The sequence below is a fragment of the Rhea pennata genome, chromosome 7 (assembly GCF_028389875.1).
Source record: "Rhea pennata isolate bPtePen1 chromosome 7, bPtePen1.pri, whole genome shotgun sequence".
In the NCBI taxonomy this organism is placed as follows: domain Eukaryota; kingdom Metazoa; phylum Chordata; class Aves; order Rheiformes; family Rheidae; genus Rhea; species Rhea pennata.
The window spans coordinates 19,510,066-19,526,961 of NC_084669.1; the positions used below are offsets into that span (position 1 = coordinate 19,510,066).

The 16,896-nt window shown below is 36.8% G+C and overlaps 1 protein-coding gene across 1 annotated transcript; it reads right to left on the bottom strand.

The window, feature by feature from the left end:
* Positions 1–253: 253 nt before the first annotated feature.
* STAMBPL1 (STAM binding protein like 1) lies at positions 254–11,996 on the bottom strand. The gene is made up of 10 exons (XM_062580549.1): positions 11,822–11,996; positions 10,722–10,939; positions 9,986–10,061; positions 8,490–8,585; positions 6,767–7,121; positions 6,037–6,161; positions 5,213–5,350; positions 4,426–4,538; positions 2,153–2,252; positions 254–525 (listed from the first exon to the last, which is right to left on the bottom strand). Exons 1-10 carry the CDS (start codon positions 11,903–11,905, stop codon positions 469–471), a joined length of 1,362 nt encoding a protein of 453 aa, XP_062436533.1. The 5' UTR covers positions 11,906–11,996; the 3' UTR covers positions 254–468.
* Between the last annotated feature and the right edge of the window lie 4,900 nt (positions 11,997–16,896).

The following is a 16,896-nucleotide window of genomic DNA, read 5'->3' on the forward strand; positions in this document are numbered from 1 at the left end:
AGAAACCAGAACTATACAAAGATGTAATGAGGGGCAGAGGGAGGAGAAGGACAAGTCACCCGAGCTGACTTATTTGCCTCTACTACATATAATTAAATCTACAGAAGCAGTTAGAGAGATGTACATAGCTGGAACAGCCAAATGCTGTTAAAAAAACGCTGTAATTCTCCTGAGACAATGAATGCCAACAGTGACAAAAGAAGCATTACTTTAACAGCATTACAGTTTTTTGAAGTTCATTTTATTGTGTTTTGTATTATTGACATACATTTACAGTTTCAGGGTTTATGTCACTGAAGTCCATCTTGACAGAGCAAAGTAACTCCAAAATGGTCAAGACCAATAAATATCAAACCATTCAATTTAAAATGTATAAATATAAAAGTCATATCTGAAAATGTATGAAAACTGGAAGCTATTTTTCTATTTTGGCCATTTGCTTAGTATCGTTGCTATTGTCCACCCGTATCACCTCAGATCCAGCACAATTATCTTCATGTCTTTCCCGACCACATGGGTACATGGCTGTAGAAAAAGTCAACCTGTTACTCACAGAAATCAGTTTGAGTAAAATAACATATGCGGGCTACTGTTCCCTTCTGATTTTCTTGAGCCTACTTAATATTATGCCTATGTATACAACTTTGTACCTATCACTGTGCCTGTTAATAGACAGATGTATCTTCACAGATGTAGACTGCTAAACAGCAAGGACTACAACATGCAATCCAGCCTACATTTCTAAAAAGGCTATTGCTTGGCCTGTTAAACAGATTATAGTTCTGTGTTGTCCTTTATGAATCACAGCATGGTATATTTGAAAGGGAGGGGGAAAGGGTTGGGAGTTGCAATAGAATGGGTGCATGGGAAACTGCAGCAAGCCAAGCGTGAAGTCTGTTCAATTCCTGCAACAGCTTCAGATGTTTCTGCTCAAATGATGAACTTTAAAGCTATTACTTAGTCATGACCGTGTCTAAAACACTAACTAATTGTAAATGCTTGTGTTGGGTCTGTGGAAAAGAACTTGTACTGTAGATCAGATGGATGCAAATTAGGGTCAGTTTTCAGGAAGTTTCTTGTATTATCATACCTGATATTTTTCCTCCAGGAAATAAGACAACGATCTCACTGTTCTTTTTGGAAGATCAATGTGTTTTGGGGATAGTACTTGAAAAGAAGTTTGTGTTTGGTATGCAATACCAGCAGTATGCATGTTTGTAAATGAGTTCAAGTGGCCAGTGACTTCACTTATGAACTCAAGTTGGTAAAGGGCCACTGAGAAGAGCTAACCTGGAACAAAAGCCTTAAAATTTTTCAGACCTGGACAACCTTGTCCACATTTATAGAGTCAATGATAAAAGAACAAAAAATTCAAACTCCTCTCCTTTTTGAGGATTAATAGTGACATTCTGACAGTTGTACCACAAAAAAGTAAGTTCTAATGTCTTCCTTCAGTATTATTTCTTTGCATTTGATTATTTGATTTTGAGCTGTAGGTATAAGCTGGTCTGTATTTGAACTGATCCCCAATTAAAAAAAACCTCAATTATTCAAAGGTAAAAAGACTGCTGTCTTTCAGAAAACAATGACATTTCAAATAATGATGAAGGACTACTGTACAGCCATACAAATAGCATACTAGGCTTTTAAAACACTAAAGAATTCTGTAGTTCCTGAGAAAAGCTTCTGAGAAGCTGGAGAAAAATTACAGGTAATGAAGGAAATGGGGTTTAATGTATTCGTAGCTGTATTTTGCAGCATCTGGCATGTTCTGTTGGGTCACCACAGCTTGGGAGATGAACTGAATTCTTTGTTTAAAAACAGAAGAGCTCAATAACAACTCCTGTTTGAATGTGTCTTTTGCTTCTGTTGAAAGCCAGCAGAAGTGGTGACTGATAGAAACTGCCATTCAGCTGGTGCCTAACCTGAGGCAGTTACTAATAAAAGTAATTTCATGGCAGCTCTTGACTTTTAAGTAGACTTCTGATAGACCTATGTTTCAGTGAAGAAGAACTAATGAATTACATTATTTTAAGACAGGGAAAAATACAAAGAAACCTAATTTACAGCAGGTATAATTTCTGTTTGAAGTTTGTTTCAGAGCCATGAGCAAGAATTTGAACAGTAAAACCATGTTGTATTATATACTTACATTAAATAACCTAGGCTCCTTTGTATGTGGATGGAATCCCTTCTTTTTACAAGCAGAAACTTCAAGCATGCCAGTGTTAGTAAGCCTGAAGATACCAGTGCTGGAAGTAAAAGATGAAAATACTGTTAAGTACTGCCCTTGTAATAGAAGTCCAGTGTTTCACATACAAATTGGTTGCTGAACAGAAGGAAGAATGATACTTAATAACCTCTGCTACACAGGAGATAAGGCTGGGTCAGATTCTTACGATATTTGAAATCAACCAGAGTTTTACTCCTATAAAAGGAGAGGTGGCGAGGAAAAGGGCGAGTGAGGACACAGTACTGGTGCTATGCCTGTTAGGCAGGGCAGCCCCACTAAGGGAAGAGGGCAGTTCATACAGGCACAGATTCAGAGCAGGAATTTAGCTCTTCTAGATTGCAATTCCCTCACTAAACTCTATACAAGGACAACTTAGAACAGCCTTTAAGCTTAACGGTATAAATGACTAATAAGAATAGGTATCTCCACAAATCTTTAGGTACTTAACTTAGATAAACAGTGAAAGTAGACTATTTTCTTCAGAGTAGAAGAAAACACATTGCTGCATATGCATGATTAACACTTGGAGTAGTAAGAAGTTTAAAAGAAAAAAAAGAAACTACCCTTCTTTTGTTAATCACAGTGAGTTCAGTGCTCTTTACATGAGGTGAGAAACAGACCATCAGAAATACTACTGAAGGGCTGGGCTGTAGATGTTTAGTCTATACTGAGATAAAGAGTCTCCATGAAATCAACATCATTGCCCAGGTGAAGTGGAGTAGGAAACTGAGAAGACAGAGCATGAAGCTTTGTTACCTTCTTTCTTATTTACATATGCTTGGGATCTTGCTGAGGCCAGCTAAAAGAGAAGGAAGGAGCTCTTCAGCCATCTGTGAAGGCTGTTTGGGCACACAGTATTGCTGCCTGTACTACAGGTGGAGGAACAGCATTCCACCGCCATCCTGCCAACGAATGTGTTGTGCCTCTGTTGTGCAACAAATAGGCTCCACAGTTGGTAATTTGTAGCACAGTCACAGCTGGCAGCAAAATCTGATCATACTTTGTAGTCCTGTTAGCAATATTTCTGCTGCATAGCTGCAGAATTCTGTTCATCAGAACATTTCTGCATAAATAGAAACAGCCTGACAGTTTTCTTTTGTATTTCCAAGAAATAGATATGCCCTGCTGCTTTTGTAATAGGTAAATGCAACTTCTAAGCAAGTCTGCTTATAAAGTGATACTACTGTTGATCACACATTTCATTTACATTGAACACATTGAATTATGCTTATTTTTGGGGGGAAAAAAAAAAGAAAAGAAAAGTTAATACCTAGTAACTACAGGACAAAACATGATTAATAAATGTTACAGGCATTTACAGGTTACAGATTATACCTGTTTACAGGATATCAACAGAAGCTATTCAGATGTTTACACCTAGATGTATTACATCTTTACTTCTAGAGTTTTTAAAATGTAGTTGGACATTGGTGCAGAAATGCTAGGGTTTATAACCCTGAGCAGCAGTCACTCAAGCTATGTTTACAGCTCTGCAACCTGAACGACCCATACAAGAAGTCAGAACGGCATCCATGGAAGTCATCTATAGGAGCAGATGGCCAATAAGAAAGGCTTAAAAAATGCACAGTACTAAATAATGGCCATAAGGGTTTGAAATACCAAGCACAGCAAAAAAATCACGGAATGGTTGAGGTTGGAAGGGACCTCCGGAGGTCATCTAGTCCAACCCCAAAGGCTATACATTTTTCACAGTAATTGTTATGCAGTTCCAGGTTTTAACTAGATACTTGCTGCTTGTGTTTTATGAAATATAAAAACAGGATCTTAAATGTAAGCTTTGACCTGTCACTACTCATTTGCAATTTTCTTATCATCATAAACAAATACCTCTAAACTCTTCCACTTCATTCATCAGAGAGAATAAAGATAGGTCTCTGGCAGGCTGCTGACAATAAAGCCTACAGGAAAGCATCCTTTGTCATTACTACTGGATTGAGCAGAGTATAAAAACAAATACAATTTAAAACCTGGGGCTGGGAGGGGAGGAGGAGACAGATGCCAGAAATGGTACTGTGCATACGGACTCACTGGAATGTAAGTATAAACAACGTAAAGAAAACTAACTCACAATATGCTCATTCCTATCCTTCATTCCAGTTTGTATTTCATTAAGTTTAAGATAAGGAGCAGAGAAAAATATCTAAACATTACTTAGAAAAATCAGAACTCACTCATTATGTTTTGGTGAACAAACAATTGCAATGGCCTCTGGTAACATTAGCTGATAAGAACAATGAGTATGAAGATCAACACTGGATAAGAATGCAGTTTGTGTTGGATGTGTCTACAAAAAGAAAGGGAAATCTCTACATCATGAAATTTTTCTAACAAATCACAGCTGACATACATTCCAGAAGAAACAATAATTTGTAGCAATGAAAAGTATCAGTAATTCCTGCAGATTGAATTCTTAACTTCCTATTATCCCAGATCCTACACTGTCAGGGTAGCTTTTCAACATGAGGTTCACGGAGGCACATTCACAATCAGATGTACAAGCAATTTTCTGATCATGAGGTAAAAGAAAGCAGAATGAAGCAGCACAGGACAAAGGGAAATGACTTGATTGGTCAAAATCCCTAAGAGTGAAATCACACTCCATGTAATTAACAAAGTTTAAATAATACAATACCCCCCCAAATTAAATTTTGGGCATAGAAAAAATAAATAACATTAGAAAGTAATAAAAATACTCTTAAGTGGACATAAAGTACTGTTGTTCTGGCAAAACCAGGCCCATTATGTCAACTAGATGCTCAAAACTTCACTAATTAATAAATATTTCTTATCTGTGAAGAACATTAATGCTCAGTTACACCACAATGATTAGAATTGTGAGCAAATTAATTTGGATCATGCAAGTTATTCCTTCAGTTTGCTATTTTCAGCAATATATTTTTCATGTAACATGTACAGCCAAAAAAAGAAAAGAAACCAGAACCTACAAGGAATACATACATGGATCCACCCCAAAGTAAGGAGATCATACTGATCCTGAACACCAAATAATTCTTCCACATTCTCCATGTCGCAGTAGTCTGGTCCTGCAGACTGCTTTGGCACTATTACATGGGTAATGGTAAACTGATTATGTGTCTGTAAAATAAAAATTGAGATGATGACTGAGAGTGGAACAAATGAACTAATAAATAAATGTTGAATGGGAATCTGAAATACATCAGCCTCAGCTATATTCACTTACAACACCTGAATGTACACCTTAGTGTTTTATTGTGAAAATACATTGGGCAGTATTAGTAACAGTAGAAGGCTGTTATATTTGAAATGTCTGCAGAGACCACTGTCAAAAACATGTCCTTTAAAAAAATTAAAAACATATGTTTGAGAATACTATTATTATTTCTGTGAAACTTGGAACATTACTACTCTTGCTGTTCTTTGCCTTTATATGACTTAACTGCACTTGGATATTAACTTTAAAATTCTTTGTATGATGGCAACAGCACATCTTTCCCTGTTCTGAAAAGACACTAACCATTATCTAAGTCAAAGGAACAAATGGCCTGTAAATCAATGCTACAGCTGGACAGGGGGATTTTCTTCTCCTTTTTTTGTTGTTGTTGATTTTGTGGTTATGAATTAGATGATGCCAGTAGGCAAGCAGCAGGCCACAGTTCTACATCTGAAGTGAATGTTACTAAGTTTAATGTATTAAATACTTATAGTTTAGATCTGCATTTGCTGTAAAATCAGTGCATTACCAGAAAATATACTACTATTAAAAATGCCTTCCCCATAAAAATGTGAAGGTTGAACTATACCAGTTTTCCGCAGAGAACTCCACATGTCTCTATTCCTCTTGCTGTATTTGTCTCTGCTAGCAGCAGAAACTTGTGACAGAGATCCCGGGGTAAAATTACACCTCTGAGTGCTTCGGCCAATTGAGCTAACATAGACAACCCCCCCCCCCCAAAAAAAAAAAGAAAAAAAGAAAAAAAAGAGAAAGAGAGATTTGTAATTTATACAAATTTACATAGTTACATGCATTTATTAAAAAGCAGAGAATTACACTTACCCCATCAGATTTCTAATGAGGCTAAAAATAATTTTTTAGCATGTAAGTCCTTTGTCCTAAATGCAGGTCACCAACTGATGAAAGCTATTAGCTAACTTGCCTTTGAGGTGACTGTGGACTGACACCATTTTCCAGGCCAAGGTTTCCCAAAGAGCTCTCTCAATGAACCCCTGCACATTCTGCTTCTGTTCTCTTGAAGTTCACTGTAAGATTCAGACTTCCATAGGAAGTCTGTGTCAGGCTCCATAGGAAGACTGAGGCTTGATCTATCTATTGGCATTCAACTGGAAGCGTGAAACTACAATTAATCTCATCTAAAATGAGGAAAATAAATGGAACTGTTGTGTACACATTGACCTGTTCATTCTTATTTCACTATGGGCACCCTCACAGTGAATAAGAACACATGCACATACAATGTATGGACTGCTATAAGCAGCCAAGAAGCAGATAAAATAACAGACCTATGCACTTACTCTGAACAGCACTTAAAGCAGCTGCTGGCTTTAGGGCCTGGTTTACTGGAGGTGAATGTCCGGTACAGCTGAATGTGCCACTCTTCTCTTTTTTCTCAAGCAAGGTGTTAGATAAAGAACTGTTCTCAGGTACAGAAATACAAGATAGCATACTTCCATCTATCTGTTCAGACATAACCATGTTCTCTTTAATCTTCTGATCTCGAGCTAATTCTTGCTTCTTAAGTTGATCCTCAAAGAACTGAAACTGTTCTGATTCAAGCTGCTGTTGCCGCATATGTGCGATTCGTTTCTTCTCTGCCTCTATTAACCTTTGCTGCTCTAATTTCTTCAGAAATTCAGCTTTACATTTGTTCTGAAACATATGCAAAGTAATTAGATTCTCAGAACAATAAAAAGCTACAAAAAAGGGGGGAGTGGGAAGCAAGCAAACTAATTGTGACTAAGACCACCAAATCCTGTCATTAAACTTTAAAAGCCTTTGGACCTGTGAACTGAACTGCCAACGTGGCTATATCCACAAAAGTAGTCTGACACGGAAGGAAATAGGTAGTTATGGAATTAGGTAGGTATGGATTCTTAACACAAAGCTTTCAGTACGCATACCTGTGATGCTTTGTTTTTACTTCAGTAGTGATAGCATTTGACTCATTTAACTTTTATAATGAAATACTACCAAAAAAAAGTGTTTTCAGAATAGTAGCAGTAAAAAGATGAGGCAGAAATTTAAGGCCTTACAATTTTCAATTTAACAAGAGATCCATGAGTATCTTGGTTTTCTGGATAGATTTCATAACCCATTTTGTTATGTGCTGCTTGTTTTTGCGACTTATTGCTGCCATTTTGGTTGGTTGGTTGACTTTCTCCTGCTACCTTTCTTCCTTTATGTCAGTTTAACTTTCCTTGTGTTGCTCCCTGTACTTAAAGAGGCTTAACACAGTTTTGTGTGCGTAGCCTCTCCAGCCTCTCACACTTTAGGTGCCTTCTCTGCTCTGCTCTGCGCTGCCTGCCCTCAAACAAATTGCTGTTCCACAAACTGCAGAGAAGCCTCTGGTTTCAACAGTCTTTCTTGCTCCCTGTTAAAGGGACAGCATCAAACACCATCAGAAGCAAATGTGGGAAAAAAACAAAAGCCCAGAACAGAGTAGTACGAACAATTTATAGCAGAAAAGGAAGACTCAAACCAGTGACAGAATACTGATTTTTGTTGCATACTTCCCTAGATCCATTTCAAGGGAAGGACAGGAAAGACACTTTCTTAGACACTCTTTCCAAGACAAGTTTTTAAAATTACAGATCCAATTTTCAGTGACTTTATTACAAAGGACATAGCTCTTAGCAGTGATCTAAAAACTCCTTGAGGATCAATTAAAATCAAACATGTTAGGAGTCAGTGGGCCTTTTCCACATACTCATGTGTCTGAACAGCATCTTCTTTATAAAACAAAACCAGACTGCACCAAAGACATATTCAGATATTTGTAGATTTCTATTAAGTTAATGTCATCACAGAACATGTGTTTCCAAGTACACACTTGCATTACTTGTTTTCAGATTATAAACAGATCCTGAGAAAAGAAAAATCATTCTAAAGTAGTCCTTTAAATGTCCTTTAAATGATTAGCTTCTTCCAGAGCTATCATTTTGCTGCTTAATTTTTTTAAAAAATTTATATGATGGAAAAAAAATTCATACAGTGATTCAATATCCATATAAAACTTACTTTGTTTTGCATATATTCTTGATATTCTAAGTTATATTTTTTTAAAAGATCCCTCTTCAATTCATCTGTCCTTGGAAATGCAACTTCCTTCAATTTCTTTGGGGGGAAAAAAGATAGATAAAATTTACTTTTCAAAAGAACCACCTGATAAACAAATTCAGCTGTAATACAGATTTCAAAAAATTCAAAATAAAAAAACGCAACTACTCTTCTCCCAGTAAAGAAAGGTAGAAATAAACACTAAATCATCAGCTGGAATAAACTTATATAGTACATAGATTTCAATGAAGTGATCTTAATTTACCTCAGTGAAAGGTGTGACCGCTTGTTAAGGGAAGATGAGTCATTTTTCTAATCACCTTTTATCTCGTTTTGTTTAACAGAGGTGTTACGACGAACATTTTTGACTTAGCTGTATTTTATACCTAAAGCTAACTCCAACTTTCATTATTTCAGGTAGGACTGACAGTTTTCTCTAGGACTCCCTGAACAGAAATAGAGCTGCATCACACACACACGCCAAACACCCCCCCTCCCCACCAAACACCCCCCCACCCCCCAAACACCCCCCCACCAAACACCCCCCTACACACACACACACACCCCAAACACACAATAGAGTCCATCAATGTTTTCTACTGATGCAAAGACAACTGCAAAATAATTTAGAGGCTGTTGGTTAGGGTAAGAATACGAACATGTGCTTAACCCTACTGACTTCTATTGGAGGGGAACATATATTAAATGCCCTTTCTCAGTAGGGACGTTTTCCTAGATTGTGGTCCAAACTCAAATAAAATTTGGCATGAAGCCTCTTGGCTTTGCAGATGACATTATTAAACTTTAACAGTACAAAAAAGCCATGCAAATGTGGCAGTAGGAAGTAGAAGAGAGTGTATACTCTAAATAGTCTCAGTTGGTAATCCTAGATGTTTTAAATTCAGTATAAGGCTGTATTTGAAAATTCTCTTGTAGCAAAACAATAGTGAAACCATTTTGAATACAAGTGGAGGAGAAAAAAATCTGGTAAAAAATGAACAAAACTAAATGCATATTTAGCAATAGAGAAAGCAAAAATATACTTTGATTATTTAGCAGAGTAAGCAAATAATGTACAGACACCAGTAATTCCATACATCTCTCTTTCTCTCTGTTTGCAACAGTCAGAGGTTGGACCATTAGCTGTTCATGCAACTGGGACTAAAATCAAACTCTAAGTATTGTTAGTGTATTTTAAACATATATTTTTAGAAATAGATGTACTTGGGTTTCCAACAATCCATAGACTTAATTCAGAGATAGTTCTTGCTCACCCTTTAGAATGGTAATTTAATTTCCAGTAATGATCAAATGACTAAACTGAAATAAAACACGAATGAGAAATGGAGAAAGTTATCAGAACTTCAAGCTGTGACGGTTCCCTTGGGCTTCTTTTTGCACTGGGAGAAAAGGAATGCTAGGAAAGTTTCTTAAAGGCCAGGAAACCATAACCCTACCTTAATAATATCTTGTTTTTCCGGTACTGCACATTGGTGATAGTCTCGGTGACTGGGCAGCTTTTCTACAAACAAGCTAGAAAATTAAACATGCACATGTTCGCCTTAGTAGTCTGAGGAAGATTCACAATAGCATTTATGTTAGCAGGGAAATAAGTTTCACGTGTTGCAAATGTTGAACATTGCATCTCAGATGACTTGAGCAGGCTCCTACGTACATATTAATTTAAACTATCACTTAAATTCTTGTATGGCAAAAAGACAAAGAGTAAAAAGAGAGGTAAAAATCCCTTTCATGTTATCTAAGTGCTTTGTGATACTACAGCCTTAAGGATCTGCAGAAGCTCATAGTATACATCTGTTAAAAGTCTCAGAACTGTTCTGTAAATATTGCTTTTTAAATCATGTACTGTATTTTACAACCATGCTGATAGAAACAGAATAACCTGCAGCCAACACTGCTCATAGTACAGCTTGGTACAGTAAACTGAAAGCTCAGTGTATGACGTTAATTCATGCCTGGCAACTAATAGACATATAATGACTACTATACTAACAGTTGAGAAGAAATTATAACAAAGACTGTGATTAGAGTAAAGATCTCAAGGGAACAAAGCTACTCAATAAGAAAACAATTATAAACATTTTTCTCCTAATTTAAAGTGCCCAGTTTTCGCTGTGACTCTTTCAGTCTACTCAGAATCAAAAGCTATGATGACAACAAATTGTTTCTTACGTTATGAACTTATTATAAAAGACAAAAGCATTTTCCAGGTTTCCTTCCTCCAGATATATGGATGCCATTCGCTCCATTTCTACTCCAGATCTAAAGTAACGACGTGGAGTGATATCTTCATTGATTGTGATATTGCTGCCAAGTTTGCTTAAGGCACGTACTCTCTCCTCTGGCATCACAGAGATGTCTGTATGGTCAGGAATAGCTACTAGCTTTTTCTGAAAAAGAGAAGAGAGATTAGAAAAGAGAACAGGGCATTATGCCTTCATTAGACCTTCAGCAAGTCATCTCATCCAAGAAATTCAAGGAAAACCTTCAGCTTTCTTTTTGAAATAGCTAACCTCTTCCTCACTGCTAGCAACGGTAAAAAACATTCTAACATGTTTCTTCAACTGAGTAACATATAAAAAGATCCTATCCCCCTCCCCAAATCCTTAAACTACAAGAAACTTTGAGGAAAATAAAATAAAATAACCTCTGTAGAAATGATCAAAGGCAACACATAGTGTATCATCTTTAGGGTCCCCAAAACATTAAATTCTGTAAGGTCTGTTTTAAGATACTGAAACATTTTGGTAGAGCGCTTGTATACTCAAACTCCTGTTACATGATGTGCTTACTCTGCTGCGTATAGTTCAAGTGACAGGAATAAATTTCTGTAATCAGATCAACAGTTCACTTCAGATGTTCATTTTATAGATTTAAGAGAGGCAGCTGAAGATTAAGAAGATGGAACTAATTCTACTGAAGAAGCAGTATAGCTGCTTACTATGATCATTACCTTCTAAGTAGCTTAATAAGTGGCTACTGAGATTTGCTTCCTCTTACTTTGTTGAAAAGTTTTACTCTGTCTATTCAAAGATGTTCACTTCAACTTCTTAAAAATCTTATCACTGGAATAAACTAAAATCCCATAAACCACATTCATAGAAATAAAAAAATTTAAATTACAAAGGAATCATCAGGCAGAATGTGTGAGGAACTGGCAGAATTCAGGGAAAAAGCCCTGTAGCTGACAGACAACACTGCTAAACAGCTCTCAAATTGTTGCTTATTTGAAAGAGGGGGCTGAACCATCAGCATTTCTTTGCAATACATACCAATGAACTAACAGTGAATGGCTGCTCCATGTTGCCCTCTGTCTGCAAATCAAGCAAATCACTATTTTTTTCCAAACTCTCCATCTGACTGCAAAAGACAAGATGGACTGAAGTATCAATCCAGCGCTCAGTATTTGCAGCAAGCTCTCTCTGGATCTATTAGTCCAAGGGAAACTTCAGTACAGATATATTGACTGTGGTCATGTGCTGGATGAAGCAGAAAACAAGAAATCACTCAGATGAGAAATATATTTGTATGCTACACAGGTTTGCCTGCTGTGCCCCTCCCACTTATATATATCCTTATATATGTGTGTACTTACATATTTTTAATAATCTAGAACCTGGTGAGTATCTGGAATTTAAATCAGGAATCTGTGAGGGGCTTTCAGGACATTTGTTGACTAGTTGATTTGTTCTAACATTATTACAGTGGATTTGAACAAAATACAACTTTCTTTTACAAATTTTTACAGCAACTTCAAAAAATACTTTCAAGAATTAAGTAAAAAAATAAAAGTTCAAAAAGACTAACCACAAATCTGATTCCTACAACAGTGTGAATCTGGCATCTGTTTTCCTGCTGTACCTATAATTAAAAATAAAACCCAGCCTAGCATACAAACTAATAAGAGCAACATAAAGTACAGAAAATCTTTCAAGCACCATTTGTTCCACCTGCCCAACTGGCTGACTTCAACAACACTCAAAATATAATGAAATACAATGAGTCAACTGATAGTAATTGCTCTCTGCACAGTTCTGAACAAGTAAAAATAAACAGGTAGACATGTCATTGTCATCAGAAGAAAAAAATATGAAGAAAAGAATTTGAAAAGGAGATTAATTATTCAAATTATGCTGGAAATATGAAAATGAACCTACTAATGTGGTTTTTCACTTCTGTGCTCTCAGTCTAAACAGATTTGATCCTGAATGCAAAGCTACTTTGTATATTGCAAAAAAACCAAAAAGCAGGTGCAGAGCAAAAGTCCTGCACCCAGACAAGGTTCAGCAAAGATGTTTTCTCAGTGCATCTCTCTCTAGAGGTCAGAGGGCTATGGGTTAGAGGAAGACAGTCCTAAGGAACTGTGTGTTTTTAGCTGGCTATGTTTCTCAAAAGTTAATTCCTGTATTTGAGTCATCTTTTTTTTCCCTGGAACTAACAGTATTTATTAAATCAGCCTTTAATTTTCACCAGCAGCTCAAGTTTTGTAGGAGTTACTAAATTCATGTAAGTAATATGCTTCCATTATAATATTCAGATTCCTCCTCTTTTACTTGTAAAAGCCCTTATTGGTATACTCATCCCATTTTATTAAATCAGTCTTACTCTGGTTTGATAAAATACATATGGCCTATCAATCTAAATGAACATATTCATGCTTGACTTTATAGCCATTTTCCATTTTCAAGATTTTTTTTTTCATCATCAGCTATATCATAGATCTGTGAATTCAACTTCATGGTTTATATTTTCAAGTTAAGGAATACAAAATGCTTGCAAAATTTTCTGAGACACTTTTGGAAATTAAAAAAAAAAAAAAGAGAGAGAGAGAGGCTTAGTTTGTATGCCCATGACATCAACATTAGCTGCGGCAGTAGCACTGATGAAAACAGTTCTCTAAACAATTGAATTTTATATAAATAGAGCTCTGACGTAACTTATCAGCCTGGCAAGAGAGTCTGATTTATTGCCTATTCATGGTTTGCAGAAGGGCCTCATGGGACCACCGTAACTGAGTATTTTTGCTTTAGCCTACCTGCAGAGCCATACTGCCTTGTGGCTAGTTTCACCTGAAACCCTCCTTCAGCTGGACCACTGCAGCTGTGATAGACTTGAAGGCAAGGTCTAAAACCTTTGCCTGTGCAGAGCTTACATTACTCTTCTTCCCCTACAGCTCATATTCTTAGCAGAAATAAAGTCTTCAACAGGAGACTCTGCATTCATATGGTCTGTATGAATTAGGTATATAGTAAAAAAAAATCTCTGAGAACTAAAAAGTATATAGTTTAGAACAGATGATGTAAAAAACATTTATTCATTCACTTCTCTGTTACTTGTGGATTTTCTTATTTCCCCTTGAAGCACCTGGGAGATTTATGATGGTTGATAGGGAGGCTGCTTATGGTATAAAATATATATCTAATTCTGACAAGTAGTTCCTAAGTTGCAAAATATTCAAGTTATTCTAGAAAATATTGTTCAAAAGCAAAGGGTGCAGAAATGTATTTCTATATGATTCCCTATTTCAGTTCTTTCGAATAACAAAGTTATTTTTCATGCACTTTCTCCCTTACAGACTTTCTTTAAAATTTAGTGAGGAAGTAAATGTTTAAGATAATGTTCTTGACATCTTTCCATATGCATGTCATAGGTACTGACTCTATAGTAATTTCAACTGACTGCTACCACAGCTTTAAGACTTTTCAGCCTAGCTGATAGGCAAATAGAAAATGTTAGTGCAGCAGGTGGGAAACACAAAATCCAGCAGTATTTTGTTTCATGCCAGTATTCCCAAAGAGATCTTAGTTGAAGAAGCCCGTAGTATACCCCAGCAAAAATCTCTTTTGAACTGGCAGAGGGAGACATCATGGGACCTTTTACTTGTAGACATCTCCCATCTTGACTGCCTCTAAAAATATGAAGATTAAAAATGTAACAGTAAGTGATCTTTAACCTAAAGAAGCATTAATAAAGAAAATAATCAGCTAGAATGGTATGTGCATTAAAGAGGAGCCATGTGGTATTACCAGAAACTCCGACTTCCTCAAAAGTATGTTGGAGCTGTGAAAGAATAAAGACGCTCTGCAGCAGCTCTACAAGCCACTGAGCACAAGTTAAGCCACAGTGAAAGAAGTCAGTAGAAGAATCACTAAAAATAAAAAAGGAAACTTACTTCTTAACTTAGCTGGAGAAGCACATTCAAAAATAGACACTGTAGATAGAAAAGGAATACTAGAAATAGTAGGACAACTTTGCATTACATTTACAAAAATGTCAATCAAGACTCAAACATATTAGCTGTTGCAGAAGGCAGCATAATTAAAAAAAAAAGAAAGAACACGGGCCGTTTTATGACTGCACTACTATGTATTTCCTTAACAAGTAGACAGACTGGCCAGAATTACAAATCATTAAAGTGCACAGGATAAAGCTTTACCAAAAACACCACCACAAGCACGGCCTGTCAGTTCTCTAGTATGCCTCGGTTTGTGCAGTTTCACAGCTGCCTTCAGCTCGTCCAAGACCTTGATACTGCCAAGGAGCCTCTCTTGCCCTCAACATACTTTTTTGCACCTCCACTTTGTTGGCTACAATGATTTCAAGACAAGTCAGATCTGATCCAAATTAAAACCGAATAAACTTATTTTAATTAATTGTTTTTGTAATGTCTTGATCTTGCAAGGAAAGGGGGGTGGCAAAAACATACGTCTCGTAATGGACACATTGCACTTTTCAGAGGTGGTGCTGTTTCAGATTGGTGTGAACTGGCTTTGAAAACACACCCTAAAAACTTCTACACTGCCAAAGAAAAATTGCTCAGTCCTGATCAATGACTTACTGCCTTATTGAAATAAATTAATATTTTACTCTATAAAAGCAAAGAAGAATTAAAATATCAAACCTTTCTGTGTAATTGAAACTAAATATATTCAAACATACAAAATAGTTAAGCTAATACAGTGAACTATATTCCAATCCCAGCCACAGGTAATAAGTAGTTAAGATAGCTTGGACCTGTTTTAGTCAGAGTAAAGTGCTCTAAATTTTAAACATGCCCTTTTCTGCTGTCCACTTTCAAGCATTCCAACAAACTTAGACTAAGGTAATGTTTGAGTCTGTATATTTAGCATGCAAGTCAAACTTTCTGCAATAATTAATTTGCTGAGTGTCATTATCAAAATACAAGAATACAACATTTATGCAACAGTTGAGCAATTTTTCCTGATTTCATTTGTAGCTACACTCACTTCTTACTATGTCCCATTTCCTCCTTAAAAAGCACTTGTTTTCCACATCACAGCTTATTACACTACATATTATTCTCTTGTAAAAATCCAGCTGCATTAACAGAAAAGGTCTCAGCAAGGGGGGCAGTGTTTTAAATGTCATTAAAAGTCATTCTTTTTCTTGCTAACTAGCATGGTACCAAGTACCATGAAAGGAGTGAAAAGCAGAAGTAGCAATTTAAGCTTAAATTATATGCAAGCAGAGCACAAAGAGTAGGCTGATGAGATAGAGATGGTACAGGAAGACCTGGAGAATGCAAACACAAACTCTCAAGCTTTTCTGAGAAGTCTGGTAGTGCCTGACAATACATCACAAACTCTCCGGTGCCCTCCCAGTACGCCATGCACTGGCATGTTTCTTAGAGTTGTTGGCCTAGGTGGATGTGGACAAACAAGAGCTCTTCTGCTAGCGCTCAGAGCCAGGCGGGTAAGAACGAGAGCAGTGCTCAGCAATAGGGTGAGGTGGTACACATGGCTGCGTAGCGAGGCTTATTAGCGCAAGTGCAGTACTCCACTAATCAAGTTACATAGTTTTCATTCGCAGTGCCTTGTGTGGAGCGAGCTCAGAGACTGGACAGAGTGAGCTTGGATCAGTCTACACACGTTCCTGGGACACGCTCTGAAATGCCTATTTACTGCGCTGTATGTCCTGAAGCACGTTTGCGGATGCAGCCTGATTGCATGAGGTACTCCAGCAAAGACAACGAAACCCAGCAGGGATGTGTTCTGCCAGAGGGGAGACAGACTGCCAGCAGTGCAGCCAGACTGCTGCTTCTCAAGCTTTCTAGAGAAGGCAAGGCCACAAAGAACAGTTCAGAGAACCAGCACCCCCAAGAAACTAGAGGACTGCAGAAACGCAAGGACTAAAATTCAGCTTGAGGCTGTTGCCTTTAATTCTTTAGAAGAAGAGGATTTTAAATGAGCTTTTTATATTTAAACAGGCGGCAGCTTAACATAAATATTAATTAATACATTAGTTTCCACTTTCCTCCTTTGTAATATACTTTATAAATTCCAAAGGACTTATAAAATCGTAACACTGACTTCAATGCTGCCAGCAA